Raw genomic sequence first — 17,066 nt, forward strand, 5'->3', positions numbered from 1 at the left:
CAATCGTACGTTTGCCGCTGACGGCATCAGCGGTAAGATGACCATCATCGGGAGACTGAGTAGCTGCCACTCGGCTTACGCGGAACTGTTGGCCGAAGTCAACGTCTCGTCAATTCAACAAAAAAAAGGACCTAAGTAAAGGAAAATCACGATACAATTAAAATCCCCCCCACCAAAAAAAAACAAACAAAACAAAACAAAACAAAAAAAAATTACTATTTTCTATGTGCTCATTATGTCTTTATGTCTTTTGTCTTATTCTTCATCTTTCCCCTTAAATCTTTCCCTTCATCCTTTTTTTCTTCTTCATCTTTTTCGTCATCTTCTTCTTTCATAAATTGGGTCGGATATTGGTAGTTTCATCCGACAAAACTTTAAATTCGACACCCATTTGATGCACCTTCGACATATGGCAACTAGATTTCGACTGGTGCGAGAATACGTCGACACAGTGTATGCTTAAGTACTTCGACAATTCGTTTTTAAGTTTAGGTTAAGGTAGTTAAGGTTAGGTTAGATTAGGTTAGGTCGATGTATCTACGCTATATATCTGTTGTCGAAATATTTTCGCACCATTGTGGAAATATAGTTGCTAGCTGTTGAAGGCGCGTTAAATGGGTGTCGAATTTAAGTTTTGTTGGATCAACATTGTCAATATCACGACCCGATTTCTTTTCTTTTTGTTTCACCTTCTTTATTCTCATTTCCTTCTCTTCCTTATCTTCCTTCGTGTCAATGAATGGAGTGTGAATTTGAAGAATGTGTGTCAATTTGTGTGTGCGTGATTTGTTTGAATGTCTCAATAAAATTTCTTAAACCAAAACTATTCTATCGTCATTTGTTTGTCTTTTTATTAATTAGCAATTTTAGCAAGTAATACTCACTCAACAGTAATTTATAAGTTATAAGGCATTTCACATTGAACATAATTAAATTCGTTTTCTACTTTGGGTGCCTGTTATAAATTTCAGATAAACAGAATAAACGACGATTGCCTGAGCAATCGAGCTTTTCATAGTCGCCTTATATAATTTGTGGTTATGGATAACAATATTGTTTCGCACAGTTTGACCAGGTGCCATGTCAGTCGCCTCCTTAATTGGAGGTGGCTGATGGCACTTCTTCTGCTAGTATCTCGTCAGTTTCGACAAGTTTTCAATTTTACCATCTGAAATGGGAGAGGAGCGCATCAGGATAAAGTATCGACTATTTCCTATTTGTGAATAAATAATTCAATTGTCTTCCCTTTTGTGGGTTCAATAAATATTTTTAAAAATTTAAAGCGGGTAATTCTTATTATTTATAGTTAAAAAAACTGCGGTTTAGATTATAAGCAGTTAAGTACAAAAGAAGTTCCATCATATGCTATTTCTGGCAGCGTCGCAGGCTAGTAAAATTCTGAGTGTAAGGCTGGGCTCTGGGCTGGGACATTGACTGGGCTAGGACATATGGATTATGGACTTTGATCAATCATCAATGACAACGTAACCCACGCCAGCAGTAGTCCAACTTATGATTTGAGTTTTGAGATTTTTTGTATTCTTTCCGAATTGTCACTTGTCAGCTCATCGTGATTCGTGAGGCCAATAACCAAACTCGAAAAACCAACATTGTTCTCGGACATGCGTTATAAGTGGTGAATATGCTTTTTTGAAAGAAACTTTCTCGTTCCAATCTAAATTGAAAGTATCGTTTTTATGTTTGATCATTTTTATTGCATTTCGTAAAATCTGAATCTCCAATGAGAAGTTAGAAATGACAGTTATTTGTTATCACATAAGTTACATGTTAGAAATGTAGCTGCACATGTAATACTTCTCACACGGAAGTTAGCATTTTATAATCTGCATTTATTGTATTAATTGTGTCACAAAATGATACTTAATAGTAGCTAACATGCTGAATTTATTCTTTCTGTCTTTTTCAAGTGACTAGCTTCCAAGTTTTCAATGTTTTTATTTGCTGCAGGTAACAAGCGGAACACCACAATTTGTAAAGGATGGCAAATGTTGAAGGTGGAAGACTTCTGCAAATATCACAAAATATGCAAGAGGTACACACCGTCTTAGAAGAAGGATGTTCTCATGCTTGCCAAAGCACTGCTGTGAAGGATCACCTATTTAAAGCTGTGAGGCTTGAGAACAAAGAGGAAGAAGTTGACTTTGCATTTGGTGAAAAACTGTTGCTTCCTGATGCAAAAACTTTGAATCCTTTGAAAGTTGAAAACCTTGGAGATATCTCGATTCCAGTATCTGTTAAGGTATTGACTGTATATGTTAGACGTGTAACAATTAAGAAAGTTTTTTCTAATACTTTAAATGAAACAGGATCTTCAAAGGCTGAAAAAAATATCGGAAGGAGCTTGTTATGGCAAACAACTGAACAAGATTTTGGACTCTTCCAAACGGCTGGCCTTGGAAATTAATTCTTCAAAACTTACCTCTACAATTTCTGATGACCTCAAGTTACCTTCACTGGCAATTCAACATCTTGGCCTGCCCTCTGAATTGATGGTTGTTCAAGCAAAGCTTCAGCAATTGATTTTGTATGAATCTGGCGGTCATTACCACCGAACCATGGAATACGAAAAAGAATATGGTGGGTTTTTTTTTATAGTTTGGTATAAATATGTATGTGTACTATACTGACTTAATTTATTTTTGCTGCTAAGGTTCGTTTGGTACCATGATACTTCAACTTCCCGTAAAAGGCGGGCATGAAGGTGGACGTTTCAAGGTGGAATATGGAGGAAAGGAAAAAGTGTATGAAAACCACAAGGACAGCGATCGATGTTTTTATGTTTCGCTATTTTACGAAAACTGCGAACATTCAATGGAACCCATAACAAAAGGGTCGAAATTGACGTTAGTCTTTGATCTTGTTTGGGCTAATGTCCAACAACCGATTCCGAAAGATTTTCCTCTTTTTCTAACCAAGCTGAAAGGAATAAAGGAATCGCTCTCATCTTGGATGCGTCAAAGTGCCGACTCCCAAATAAAGAACATCACTCTTAGCACGTCATTGAAAAAATCCAATCCAGCATCTAAAATGGAAGCCCTGCCAGCCGCATCTATGTCTAGAGAACATTCGTATAAAAAACGTCGTTCGAATTCTTTGCCTTTAAAAGCACGTAAAAAAGAAGACCTGGATGAAGATCAAGATGAAGACTATGATGAAGACTATGATGATGACCAGGATGAATTTGAAGATGAAGATCAAGATCAAGACCAAGATGAGTATTGGGATAGATCTCGTCCAAGAGATAGTTGGAAAAATCAAGACGAAGACGAAGATGAATATTGTGATAGTTCTACTAGTTCTCCCTCGGAAGATATTTCGGAAGAAAAAGATATTGGCGATCTAGAAGATGTTTTGTACTTTGTTCTCGAAGAGAAATATGAAGAAAGTGACTTCGGATTTCGTCAACTTCGGAGAAAAGACCGGGATGCAGCTCAACTTTTTCAGTGTTGTGGATTTCTGGACGTACACTTAGCAGTTGTGACAGAGACCGTTACTACTATACGTGTTGTACCGAATTCGAAAACTGATTGGTGTGATTGCCACGCTTACAAGAAAGTGAAATCTTCTAACAAAATTTCGCGATGGTTGGATTCGGAAGATATCTCCAGGAAGTTGAGAATTGATATTAATTGGAAGGAGCAATGCGTTGGACCTAGTAGGAAACTTCCAACAAAAAGCAGCAAAAAGATTGACTCGAAAGATAGACATTATAGGTGTGGTGAAGAATGTTATGGATCGGGTGATACAACCGCTAACGAAAAATATATCCAACACTTCATTTTGGTTATTTGGCCCAAGCGTGAATCGTTTCGGATGTATTGTCAATATGGCCTTCATTCGCTCCTGCAAGAATTGGAATTCAAAAGTTCAACTAGATGGCTTAAAGAAAGCGTGCAAAAGGCCACTGAAGATTTACGAAAGGTCATTTCATTTTGTTCTTCTGATCCTTGGCACATGTGGAACCAAACAGGATTTGGCAAAGGCGAAGTCGCAGAACGCTTACTGCGTCTTTGTATTAACTTCCGAGCCCGCGAAGAAGGCCTTGCTCTCTTGAAGCTTTTGAGTGAAGACTTCCCATTACCACAAGATGGAACCAGCAACATTCAAGAAAACTTTGAAGGAATCAAAAGTGAACAAATTGCCAAGGCGATCGTTGAATTCGAGTGTCGAGTCAGTGGTAAGCATTATTTTGAATCTCCATAATCTTGTGCATTCGTTTAAAATTATTCTTTTGTTTGTTATAGGTTGGAGTGACTGCGCTGATCTAATAGAGAAAATGATTTCTCCTGTTCGAATCACCCAGCAGCTTATGCCTGTTATCAAATTGGCTCACTTCTTTATGGACTTCGATTGCTTAGAAGGAGCCAAATTAGTTGGAGATCGTGTTTCTTCCGCATTCATCAACATCGACAAACAGCAAGCCCGCAACCCCACTTGGCAGCAAACTGATATTCGAGCTTATATAGAATTAATATTTGCTCTAGAAGCCAATCCCAAAACTTCTAATCAAGGAAGAATGAAGTCGTTTTCATCATTTTTCTCCAAACTGGAATCTTCAATGCTGTGCGACCTTGTACAAGAGATGGCGGTTCAAGCTAGCTCGCAACGTAACGAGAACTCGGAATCTTGCAAGAAAATGTTTCATGTCGTGTTCAAAGCTCTGAATGACTGTGATCTTCGTTCTCCAAGTATCGAGAAAAAAGCAGTCGTTAACTTGATTTGCTGCTGCTTTAGGACGAGGAACGCAGAATTGCTTCGATCTTTCCTATCCAACATCGTCCGCGCTCACATCGCCTTTAAAGAAAACAAAACTCGTTCGGAAACATTATTGGAAGATGTAATTTCGTCTCCTGAAATATTGAATTTGGACCTTTCGTCTGACCTAGGCGAGATTTTTATGGAAGTGCTTGTTGATAGTCAATTAACTTCAATGAAGAAAGAAACATCAGGACCAGGCGATCCATGCGCGTATGGATATTTTCTGTTGTCATCCAAATTATCATTATGTTTTCAATTAGTGATTCACAGTGGGAAGAATTCTCACATACTCGATCCACGACGAGCGAAGTTAATTGCATCAATATTGGCACAACTGGATGTTAACCAATTGTCCAACATATTCAGTGATCTATTGAAAAACAACTCGAAACGTTTGAAAGCGTGTCCTTCCTACCCCACGATGATTTCTCTTATTGGCAATTCCTTGATAACGAAATTGAAGAAAGACGAAGCTCACGAGCTCTCTAGACGAAATCTTCTGAATGTGTTGGATGTTTTTATCGAGTCGGGTGTTGCATCATTAACACAATCTTTAATCAAGCAAGTCTGTGCCAATGAAGAATCTGGGACCCGGAGCCATCAAGAAAAATACGATTTGTTTGCTGGCTTAATTAGTACTCCGCGCGTGTGGGGAATACTGGATTCCAAATTGAAGCTGATCATCATGAAAACCTGTGGTTCTATCATACAAACTTGGATCGCCGATATCGAGAAGTTTTCAAAACGGAATGACATCCCAATTTGCATCCATTTTTTTTTCTTGCTCGAAAGAAATCGACTTAAAAATGAACCAACAATCGACGCTCAATTGTTTGCACCATTAATTGCCAAACTACCAGTTTCCTCACTCATGGATCTTGTTTTACAGCTACACCAATCGGAAGTCAAAACAATTCCAAATATCAAGAATTTTCCAGCCTGTTTCAATTTTTATCGCCAAGCGTCCAGGCTCTTCTTTACCATGGATTTTGTGCCACTTGTCAAGAACGAGGAAGCAATGCGCCTTTTGAATTTGCTCTTGTGGCTGGAAGATGAGCAATCTTGGCAATCGTTCGCAACAAGTGTTTCTACAGCCTTCCCATCAACTAGCAGCCATCTCTTTTTACGCCTCTTCTTGAACAGTCCTGTTATCAAGCAAGCCTTTACAGTTTCTAATCTTGCTTTTGCTGCTTTCGCAACCATTGTAGACGACTGTTCACTGAAATCGGCGTCTTTGAAGGAACCACCATTTAGCTGGCACCAACGTGAAGCAGTTGTACAGAATCATCCTGAAGTTCAAGCTTTTCTTCGGTCCAATCAAGAATCCATGACCTACACGAAGTTTACTGGAATCGCTGAGGCTCGCAATTTCGCCGCACAACTTATGAGAGGGTCTAAAAACTTTAGCGTTTCTGTTACTACGTCTGGCGCTGGCAAAAATTCGCGTTGCATCATTACGAAAACACGTAAACATTACGAAGAGATGAATCAACCATTTTTTACCAGCAAAGGTGAATTGGAATCATTGGTGAAGCTTCGGGAACGCCTAGGTCAAGAAAATTTGAAGACGAAACGTGTAACAGCCGACGAAGTCAGTGTCATCCCTTCACCTAAACGCAGCAAGGTCGAAAAAAAATGAAAAAATGTGTTTGTTTGCTTTAATTCAGAAAGTTCTTTGTTGTCATTTTAACTGAATTTGCGATGTTTCCCGTTTTATTGCGGAATTTCTCGAGGTTGTACCAATCAATAAATGTTGCCTATTGCAGAGTTTCCTTTTGAATTATTGCTTATGTGTCGTCGGTTTGTTTTGGCTGTCTATGGACGGTTTCGTAGTTCTTGAACGAGTTTATTTAAATTAATGCCCGGAGTCATTTAGAATGGGAAAAGCTCCAATACGTCGTTGTCAAATTAAAATTAACTACAAAATGTGAGCACATTTGATACATGAATGTATATTATAATTCTCGCTTGGTTGCAACTCTCAAATTGATCATTTTAGCCGTATAGAAAATTCATAAGATTCAAATAAATGACGACTGGAGTGCATGGAAACACTATTTTATGGAGATGGAACACCGGAACAAAGAACTTGTGAGCACAACAGGCACACTCGAACCGGTTTACTAAGGTTGAATTTGAGGATGGGAACCACTTGATCGGAACATTTGCTGCACAAGATCCTTCCGCAATGCCGACTACAAAATTATCAAATAAAAATTTCAGTCAGGGGTTCGGGAACGTGTTGAAGAATAAATTAAATAAATTAAAAAACTGACCAATGATGTTTGCGAGTGGTGATGCCAAATTTGTTGCCACACTCCATGCAATAGTCGTGTTCAGCCCAAGGCGGTTCTTCATTCAGTTGTTCCAACAATCTGCAAGTCAACCAGAATTAATATTTATTCTACAGCCAACAGGTGAGAAAAAACCAAACGCTTATTACCTAACAAGTAGCTGTTTGGTAGCCAATTGATAATTGAATATTGAAACGCCACTCTTGTTTGTGGCGGCCAAACAGGCGCCGGCCCGGACGAGAGCTTTGCACAAGGCCACGTTTCCTTTCATGTAGGCCAATAAAAGAGCTGAAAATTTAAGAAAGAAAAAGAGATGAGCACGTGAACCAGGAACCAAGTGTCGCTAATCGAGTTATACGCGAATTGCCGTCGATGTCGGGTGCGTTGATCGGATACTGAGGCATACACTGCAGGAATAGGCTTAGAAGACTGGCGGATGCATCGCGACCACTTCCCGCCGCCAGGTGGAGAGGATTTTGTCCGCGCATGTTGCGAGACTCGGCGTCCACTTGTGACTGGGTCAAGAGCACCTGTGCAACACTGACGTGACAAAGCCGGGCAGCGGTGTGGAGAGCTGAATTTCCGCAATCGTCCAGTGCCGACCAGTCAGCTCCGGCGTCCAGCAAAATGCTCATCAGCCCAGCACCGTCCTCACGCTCCGCCGCCATGTGCAGAGCTGATTGCTGGCGTGGGCCGCGCTCGTTCAGACCAGCACCAGCCACAATCAAATTACGCAGGATCATTTCGTCTTTACCTATTAAATGACAAGTCGATAATCATTTAACGAAATCTAGAAAAGTAATAAAATAAATTATACCTGTTTGAACGGCCAGATGAAGCGGCGTCAATTTCGCCGTGTCAGAAGTCCGCGAGTTGATGTTGACGCGAACCGAAAGTAAAAAGAGCAATCCTTCCAAGTCACCACGCAAAACAATGTCATGAAGCAGCGTCCGTCCTTTATTGTCATACTGGAAAAAATTAAAAAATCAATTTTATTACGCAACCCCAAAAGATTTTAATGGATAATTTACCTGTTCGGCAACGGAAGAATCCTTTTCCAGGACGGCAACCGCAGCCTTGTTGTTCTTGACCAAAAGAGCGGTAGCAAAAGGCGTCTTCTGGGTCCGATCGACGGCGTAAAGGTCAATGTTAGACTGGCGGAGCAACAGTTGGACCAGTCCGGCCTGATGTTGCTCAATAGCAACGTGAAGTGGAGTCTTTCCCTCCTCGTCGCGCGGACTGATATCGGCTCCGTGCTCCAGAAGAGTAGCGGCCACTTGCTCCAGGCCCCACTGAGCGCAAAGATGCAGAGGAGTGCTGCGATCGTTTTCCGACCCGCCTTCTCTCCGAGGACTGTTCACTTCACATCCACTGCGAATGAGGAAACACGCCGAAGTTTCATCACTGGCGTCCAGGGCTCGGTGGAGTAACGTCTGACTGGTCCCGTCTGGCCCTTGTTCCCAGTGATCCGTGTCAACTCCGTAGCGGACGAGAATGGATGCCAAATCTTCGTTGCCGGACGTCAGCGCTAACCAAAGTGGACAAGCGTCTCCGGGAGCTTCTTCCATATTGGCTCCACGTCGGCAGAGCGCCTCCAACACCGACGGCAGATTTTTGCGGATGCACAGCACCAGAGAAGATTCTCCATCCGGCGTGAGGGCGTGAACGTCGGCGCCATTATCCAATAGAAAGAGTGCCGCTCGTTCGTCTCCCTTCAGCAGGAAATAGTGCAACAGTCGGTGTCCTTCGTTGGGACTGGCGGCATTGACGGACGCTCGGCCTCTCAGCAAGAGCTGGGCAATCGAGTAACGACCCAAGCGTAAAGCGGCACATAAAGTCGACTCGCCGGCCGAATCTCTCACATCAAAATCGATCGCCGTTTTGTTCTTTCTGTTCATTTTAAAAAAAGAAAAGAAATTAATTGATTGAATTAGAGTTAAAAAAATACATTGATGAAATCTCACTCTGTGTGTTCGACGAAAGCGGTGATGACATCCTCGAATCCGCCATGAACGGCCAAGTGTATGGAAGAATGGAGCCCGATTTCTTGAATATCTTCTTCTTCTTGGGCTTGATCGACTTCGTCGTCCTCAAATGGATTGTAACTCTCGTCGACCACTTTAGCCACTTTGACCTTGACCACAGGGCTGGAAAGCGTAGGGGGTGGAGTCTGTAGGTTAGGATCTGATCCATTATCCAGCAGCTTCCGGACCACTGCAGACATTCCGGATCGACTGGCAATGTGCAAAGGGGACTCACCCTGACGGTTCAATGCATTCACATCCGCTTTGTGATTGACAAGGAAGAACCTAAACACAAATCAATGGAATTATAAAATGACCTTGTGGATTTACAGATTGTTCACATTAAAAAAACCAATAAACCTATGCCTACCGATTTAACCACATATTATCACTGATTTAAAAAAATAAATGTTGTCAATTAAACTTTGAGAATTTACGTGGCTTGTTCGAGTTTGGCAAAAGCCGCCATGTGTAAAAGGGGAGCACCAGTTACGGACGACACCGTGTTGACACACGATGAGCACTTGACTGTCAGCTGCTCGGCAATGGACAGTTCAATCTGAAACACGACAAATGATCTTAACACGTGCTCTTCTTTACATTTCGGTATATTATTTAGCTTACGGGATTTTGAAGGGCGTACCACAGAGGGACGAAACCTTCCTTGTCTTGTCGTTCACAATCCGTTCGGGAATCGGCTAATAGAATCTCAATTAGCGCCATGTTGTTGGAACGGACCGCCAGGTGTAGAGGCGTGCTGGAAGAAGCATAACAAAAACAATCAATGAAGGAAACTGGCAAACTGTTGTGGTCACGTGGGCCAAATTTATGGTCACGTTGAGCCGTTTGCCGTTATATACCTTCCATCTTCCGCGACTGCATTGGGGCTGCAGCCTTGTTTCAGAAGCAGACTCGAAACGTCAGCCACCGTGTCGGATTTCCAATCGGCTAACAAGTGTAGAGGTGAGTAGCCGGAATCGGGTAAGACGGCCGTCGGTAGAGCTCCGTGTTTAAGTAGAAAATCGCACGAAAACTCATCCTCTGTTGTTAAGTACACGAAAGATTATTACGTAAATCTAATATCGTTTTGTGAAGAGTTTTTCGGATTTACTTCGCAGAATGGCTTTGTGTAGCAACCGCTGGCCGGCAGGATCGACGCAGTCCACGTTGGCCCCATGTTGAACAAGGCACAAGGCCAGAGATTCGTAACGCAAATGTAACGCAATATCTAGAGCAATGTCTCCTTTCGAGTCAACTGCATTTAATCTCACGGGCAACTAAATGAGAAAAAGACAATAAAAGTTAATTTAACAAGTATTAATAGACACACTTGAATTTTTAATCAAAAGGAAATATAATTTTCAAATTTATAGATGGGTTGCCGAAACCCATCACTGTAGGGGGTGCGCCGACCAATAGGAAAAAAGCTCGGTCAGAACAACAACTAGAAATCTTATTTGTGACAGTTCGTTTCGGATTTCGTGGAGGGAGGAATACGGCTGGTCGTCCTGATAAAAATCTCAGCAGCCCAACAAATAACGCACAGAGGGCAATAGGAAATGAATGATCGAAGTTGCTCAACGCTGTAAACCCAACTATTTCGCCACCACAAAGCGGAGTTCACACACAAGAAAAGATGTCCTTTCCTAGTTTGCTTCAGCTGGTCCATTTTCTGTTGTTCATCTCTACATTCCACTCTGGTAAATTAAGCTAAAAATTTGTCCTGAATTTTTCACTATTGCTTTTTTGTGGACTGTTGATGGTCAAACAGTTGCATGTCACCATAAAAGTAATAATGGTGGCAGTTACAAAACCAAACCACTAGTTACAACAAAGTGTAGTGCCATGCAAATAAATTCATTAATTGAAAATAAAAAAAAATTGGTTAAATACTACATTGCTTGTGGTAAAACATGACTGACAGCAATGCCAAGAAAAAATAGAACATTTTCTTTTGTTTCCCACATATGTGGGAACTGGTCACATGAATGAGGTCACATGTAACTAAAAAATTTTCTTTTGTTTTCCCTTTAGCTTTGGGGATCCAGTGTTACCGATGCCTTCCAAAAGCAGTTCCAAACACAGGCAACCAAACTAATTCATTAGAGCCCTGTTCAAAATTTGACGGGTCCAGCCCATTTGTTATTGACTGCCCCCTCTCCACATTCTGCATGAAGAGGAATTTCACACTGGAATTTCCAGATGGAAGTAATAAAACACACAGACCCCTACACAAAGATTTGATCCCCCCTAAAGTTTATTACACTTTTCTTTCACTAGGAAACGCCATTGTTACGGAGAGAGGTTGTGCCCAACAAAGCTTCTCCTACAGGGTGCTAAAACGAGGACAGTGGCAGACGGTGAACGACGTCAACGAAACAATTTACCAAGACGGATGCATCTTGGAACACCAAGGCACCAAGCCTCCAACCCAGTATTGCTACTGCTCAAGCCGACTGTGTAACGCTGCAACTCCGGTACAACTCAGCAGCAACTTACTCGTTTATCTAATAATTTTCCCTCTTGTTTATTACGTTCTCCTCTAATCACCCCTTCGATATCCCACGTTTTACGATATCCTGTGATTGTTTACTTAAAAAATGTTTTACTTGTTTAGCATCACCCCCTATGATGGTCTGTGATAAATAATCGCGAATGTTAATTCTTGTGTGCTAGTACGAAAGGTTAAGGGCGTTGTTATACTATACTATCAAAAAATAAACATGCATTACCTGTTGAGTGTACTTGATCAAATCGAGGAAAACGACATCTTCCCTTCCGAGACGGACGGCGGCGTGCAGAGGATGAGAGGAATGTTCTTCCAGTAGGCGGTAGAGGGATTGGGCAGAAAGAGGAGCCAAATTTTCGCGATTCAAATCCTCCTGTATAAGAAAGTGTCAACAGGATGTCAATTCAATTATCACTAGATGGAGACAGCTTGTAAATTTGGGACCGACCCAGTGGTTGCTCATAAGGCTTGCACAAAACTTCCGGAGCGTTTCAGCTCCGGTTTCTTCAGACCGGACGAAAAGCTCCACACAATTGGAAACATTGACCATGGGAATGAGTTTCTCCTCGCAGCTGTTTATCAGGTCGCCCAGTCTGTACTGGCCGGCGGCTTTAAGAAGACTGACGAGAAAATCGAATCGATTATTTGGCACTTTCAGCTCGTCTTTATAAACCCAGCGTAACAAGGCATCCCCGATATCTTGATCCAAATGGCTCCAATCTAAATAAGGAAATGAGAGAATTAGTATAGCGTAAAAAAGATAAGGTGTTGCTCAGTTATTATACTACCTAGTTCCTGTACATTATCCCAGCTTTGATTACTCAAGAGCCAATTATCAGCTCTGGCAGTGAGCACAAAACGGTGGCCAGGTACAGAGCCGTTGGCCAGCTTAATTCTCACATCACTGCAAGCACAAACCAAAATTAGAGTTGAATGTTTGAAATTTAGACACATGAACTTTTACCTGAGATTTTGGGACAAGTGTAAATTAGCAACAAACTTCAAAATACGGGCAAGAAAAGTATTGGAATGTTCCCCTGAAGAGGCACCGAGTTGTCTCAGCACTTCAGTGTGGCGGGCTTGCAGCTTGTTGTATTCTTCTCTGAGCAGTGACAAGTGATGAGATATTTTGGCTGCTTCATCTGCAAAATTGAAAGTAAATACAGAAAGAATGAGTGGATGTTTTGTCTTTGAAAAGAAAACAAAACCGACGTTAAATTACCTTTCCCTTCGTTGACCATGGCTTCGGGAGGAATGTAAAAACAACGCCAGGAAAAGAGCAAATGGATTCCCGGCAAATTAGGTTTAACGATAAGCTGCTTTTGATTATTTTTGAAATCGTAGGTGGTTCCCAGTCGCCGCTATCGGGTAACCAACCTCATCAATACGTCAAAAATATGTAGAGCCCTGGCAAGCAGACGGATATCACGACCTATCTAAAGTGGCGCCAATTGAATCTATTTAAAAAGGGGCGTCACCCTGAAATCGCCAATCTCTCGAAAACAAAAATTCATTCTTAAAAAACAAAACAAAAAACAAAAAACCCCATTTGTTAAAAGATTTATCATGTGTGAGGAGAACATCATCATGAACTTCTAAACGACCATTTAACGATGAAACTTCATTTGGCAGTTTAGTATGATCGATGAGCGGGAGACTTGGCGGGTCGACTTGTCGCGAGTTGACGAATTCAACAATCAAACGCCAACAATGGAGAAAAATCCAAGGCTGGCGACAGATTCGCCCAAAGTGAAACAGGAGACGATGTCATGGATGGAGATTCCTTATTACATCAAGCCTCGTCCGTGTTGGATCACGACGGAAGACGATCTCTTATAAATATAATACGAAACCAAAACAATCTAGCAAAAACCAAAATAAAAAAAGCCTCACGGGGTCGTGAATCCATTATGATTATAAAGTCTCCGGTTGTTTTATTCTTCCTTCAACGTAATTCAACATTGTCTTTAAATAACGTCCCGGTCTGTGTGTGTGTGTGTGTGTGCTGGTATCCAGTGTCAATGATCACGACTCTGTCTCTCAAAGTTGATTTTGTATTACAACGATTACAATCCAAGGGGGGAGGGATGGGATGGTGGGGAGAGAACAAAAAAATTACAATTCTTTTTTTAAAAATAATTTTCCACAACAAATAAAAAGAAAAGTGTGCGGGCGAAACGTTGGGAGAACAACAACAACACGAACGAAAGAAATATAAGACACGCGGTGCGATCTCGGGTTCAACCACAAGTCCAAAACCGACTTTATTTTGGTTGGTTTTAGTTTCTTCTTCTTCTTGATTTCATCGAAAATATTACAACTTGATTGAATGCTATGTTTTTATTTTATTTTAAAACAAAAATAAAAAAGTTCAGATTTTGTTTTTTAAATAGCCGATTCTTTGTCGTTATTGGAAGCTTTCCACCGGTGATCGTCCTCATCCGGAGAATCGTCGATCATCGTCACGACCTCATCGGGAAGCCAGCCGTTTTCAACGACGCGTCCGTCCCGCTGATGCTGATGCTTCCGCTCTTCCTCCCGCTCTTCGCCCGCTTCCGCTTCCTCGGCCAATCCCGCCAAAACTCTCCGTCTCTTCTGTATAGTGTCACATTTCAAAATCGCCAATTTTCAATTTCAAATTTGAGCGGTAATTTCAAAATTAAAAAAGTGTCTATACCAGAATAAAATATCGAACGTAGTGGTAAGGCAGTACGGCGGCGTTGGCTCCGGGTTCCTCGGCGTCCAGGTAGACGCCGCGGACGAGGATCGAATGGGCGCAGTAGCAGAGGATCAGGACGATAAGGCCGGCGGCGTGGGTCAGCAAATTGCTCCAGACTTTGTGATCTGCGTGCGAGTTATAACAAATAATGGACAAATTTCAGCGATAAAGAGGTCTGTTGTGTTGCGGCGTTGCCGTTGCAACCTGTTGGCTGAGGGGAGTAGCACCTGGGAATAAGTAGATGTCGTAGAGGTTCCACAGTCCTCGCCAGACGTTGACGGAGCCGACGTAGGCGATGGCCGTGAAGGCGTCCATGACGACGATGCGCCAAAAACCGGTGGCGCGGGAACAAACGGCCGCCAGCGGGGCTTGCAGAGCAAAGGCCAGCAACGACGTTGAATAACCCAAAACCTAATCAGCACATCCCAAACATTTTTTAAATTTGAATTTTTAATCAAGTTCGGAAATAAAATAAAAATTGGTAAGGAATATAGTCAACCGTTGAGCCCCAAGCGGACCATTCCGCATCTTCTGGAAACATGACCAGGTCCAGGTAAAGGAAAGAACCTCGCCAGACCAGGACGACCAACGAGCCCACAATCGTCACGCTGAACAGGCCGTCCAGGGCTATTAAGTGCGGTCGTTTTGATTCCTTTTTCAATTATTTTAAAAATTGACGATTATACAACAGAAATTAAAAATGAATATTAGTTAGAATTTATACGATTGTGCGGAACATGGTGGGGAAAGTGAAATATCCTTCGGGATCATCGACGATGATGACCAGCGGCGGTGCCATAATATTGCGGAAGGCACGGAGCCAAATGAGTCCAGTGATGCCGATGACGATCGACATGAGGGCCGTTGTCCAGCCGATTCCCGTGTAGACGTCCAGCGTTCCCCAAACACCACGCCAGTGATTCACGCAACCTTATCACATCGCGTTTAACCGTTTAATTCTCAATTTAATATTAAATAATCATATAACGTACCGAAGCAGAGGACGACGGTGTAAAGTCTTGAGAGTAAGAAATAGATGCAAGGTGTCTGCCGAGTGACGTAATCCTGCAATTGGCGCTGAAACCAAGTGGCCAGCAACAGACTGCCGAATCCCAACAGCAACGAGATCCAGCAGCTGGCGGCCGCATCGTCCGGGTAGAGGTAGGCGTCCAGGAGGAACCAGGTCCCGCGCCAATAGCCGACGACCATCGGGGCCACCAGACACAGGGACAACACCGTGTCCGTCAACACTGCCGCCGGATGGACCCACATCAAACCACTTTGCTGATGGTCCTCCATTTCTATTATTTTTTGAATAATCTCTTTTGAAATGTCAATGAACAGCAGTTGATTCAAACACTTTTGACTGGAACGATATGCTGGACCCTGGAAGACGACAATATGGCGCACACTGAATTTTTTTCGGCCGTCTCCTAACAACCAGCGGAGGTGAGCGGACACGCAGGAGCTACTGGTCGCAAAAGTGGCAACATGTTCCGATGATATGTCCGGCTGCTGCAGTCCCGCCGGTGTGTTGTTTTCTTGCGCTGCACAGCTGCTGGATCGGATCGGATCGGATCGGATGGATGAAGAAGAAGAGGGGCAAGATGGTGCGTGCGTCGGCGGTGATGTCTCGACGGCGACTAACTGACCTTGAGTCAGTTAGTCGGAGTGCGTCCGGTCTACCGCCAAAATGAAATCAAACATAATCACGGAAGACGGGCGGCGGCCGCCGCCGCATCACTCCTCCCACCATATTCCCCACCCCGCGTTCGTCCATACACACTCCGTATTGTACCTGTGGGGGGCTGCTCTAATATAAAAGGCTATGTATGAAAAAGAGCTGCACAACTGGCCAGAGATGTGCGACATTCACGGAGAAAAGGAAGAAGAAGAAAGAGATGGAAAAATGGTGGTCGTTCGTGAATGATACGATTTCTTTCCTTCACATCACGGAGATAAGAAGAAGTAGAAGGGGGTGGGGTCGCTGATTGACGCTTTCCTGCTTTTGTTCAATTGAGAAAGTGTAGAGAAGGAGAGAGAAGAGAAAGAAAAGAGATGAGAAAAATAAAAAGAGATATGAGAGAGAGAAGGCGAATCGGAAAAGAGCGTACATGTACACACACACTGAATAATGTATATAATATGATCGAAAGAGAAAAGAACCAAATCATGTATAGACACACACAACTGGACGGAACCTTTCAATTTTCAATCAATAACGAGTTGCATCCGCGACCGGCGTCCCGCCGACAATCAAGTTCCGGAGCGAGAAGAAGATGATTTTGATTGATCTTTGATTTCACGCGGGCCGGGCTCCGGGCTGCTGGACCGGGGGGGAAGGCTTTGAAAATGAATCAAGGACGGACTCCCGCCCGAAAATATATAGGCGGCTGTGTGGTATGAGCAGCACAGGCACTGCCGTACACACACACATACGCGCGCGACTATACGACTATGTGCTGGCCAAGTTTTTAAGTAGGAAGTGGTCGATTCAAAGAATTTTTTTTTTTTCAAGTTTGGCTGCTGCTGGCTTCGCACTGCTGCGCCATCATCGTCAACCCACACACTATCTCTGATTAGTCATATAATTATTACGGGTTCGAGTGGCAATGAGTGACGAAAGAGTCATAGTAAACCCAACATCGTTTTAGCTAACTGACAAACCGTGTCAACAATAAGAGAGCTTTTAGACAAGATATAGATGGACACTCTCGTGAAATGAGGGCATCAAATAGACA

At 42.6% G+C, this 17,066-nt stretch overlaps 4 protein-coding genes across 4 annotated transcripts; 2 read left to right on the plus strand and 2 right to left on the minus strand.

Moving 5' to 3' along the window:
• Nucleotides 1-1,389: 1,389 nt before the first annotated feature.
• LOC124194862 lies at nucleotides 1,390-6,546 on the plus strand. The gene is made up of 5 exons (XM_046589242.1): nucleotides 1,390-1,636; nucleotides 1,969-2,260; nucleotides 2,328-2,598; nucleotides 2,672-4,198; nucleotides 4,266-6,546. Exons 2-5 carry the CDS (start codon nucleotides 2,000-2,002, stop codon nucleotides 6,416-6,418), a joined length of 4,212 nt encoding a protein of 1,403 aa, XP_046445198.1. The 5' UTR covers nucleotides 1,390-1,636; nucleotides 1,969-1,999; the 3' UTR covers nucleotides 6,419-6,546.
• A 169-nt stretch (nucleotides 6,547-6,715) lies between these two features.
• LOC124194864 (rabankyrin-5-like) lies at nucleotides 6,716-13,047 on the minus strand. Its single transcript, XM_046589249.1, has 16 exons — nucleotides 12,829-13,047; nucleotides 12,571-12,748; nucleotides 12,395-12,510; nucleotides 12,055-12,326; nucleotides 11,830-11,979; nucleotides 10,209-10,374; nucleotides 9,958-10,138; nucleotides 9,722-9,854; nucleotides 9,535-9,656; nucleotides 9,038-9,382; nucleotides 8,105-8,963; nucleotides 7,891-8,041; nucleotides 7,432-7,827; nucleotides 7,223-7,361; nucleotides 7,056-7,154; nucleotides 6,716-6,974 (listed from the first exon to the last, which is right to left on the minus strand). The coding sequence occupies exons 1-16, from the start codon at nucleotides 12,845-12,847 to the stop codon at nucleotides 6,839-6,841; spliced, it is 3,462 nt and encodes a 1,153-aa protein (XP_046445205.1). The 5' UTR covers nucleotides 12,848-13,047; the 3' UTR covers nucleotides 6,716-6,838.
• LOC124194883 lies at nucleotides 10,517-11,834 on the plus strand. The gene is made up of 3 exons (XM_046589275.1): nucleotides 10,517-10,797; nucleotides 11,132-11,305; nucleotides 11,378-11,834. The coding sequence occupies exons 1-3, from the start codon at nucleotides 10,734-10,736 to the stop codon at nucleotides 11,641-11,643; spliced, it is 504 nt and encodes a 167-aa protein (XP_046445231.1). The 5' UTR covers nucleotides 10,517-10,733; the 3' UTR covers nucleotides 11,644-11,834.
• Nucleotides 13,048-13,642: 595 nt separating the features above from the next.
• LOC124194877 lies at nucleotides 13,643-16,222 on the minus strand. The gene is made up of 6 exons (XM_046589269.1): nucleotides 15,318-16,222; nucleotides 15,050-15,255; nucleotides 14,825-14,977; nucleotides 14,553-14,736; nucleotides 14,284-14,450; nucleotides 13,643-14,201 (listed from the first exon to the last, which is right to left on the minus strand). The coding sequence occupies exons 1-6, from the start codon at nucleotides 15,622-15,624 to the stop codon at nucleotides 13,992-13,994; spliced, it is 1,227 nt and encodes a 408-aa protein (XP_046445225.1). The 5' UTR covers nucleotides 15,625-16,222; the 3' UTR covers nucleotides 13,643-13,991.
• Between the last annotated feature and the right edge of the window lie 844 nt (nucleotides 16,223-17,066).

Source organism: Daphnia pulex, chromosome 5, assembly GCF_021134715.1.
Source record: "Daphnia pulex isolate KAP4 chromosome 5, ASM2113471v1".
In the NCBI taxonomy this organism is placed as follows: domain Eukaryota; kingdom Metazoa; phylum Arthropoda; class Branchiopoda; order Diplostraca; family Daphniidae; genus Daphnia; species Daphnia pulex.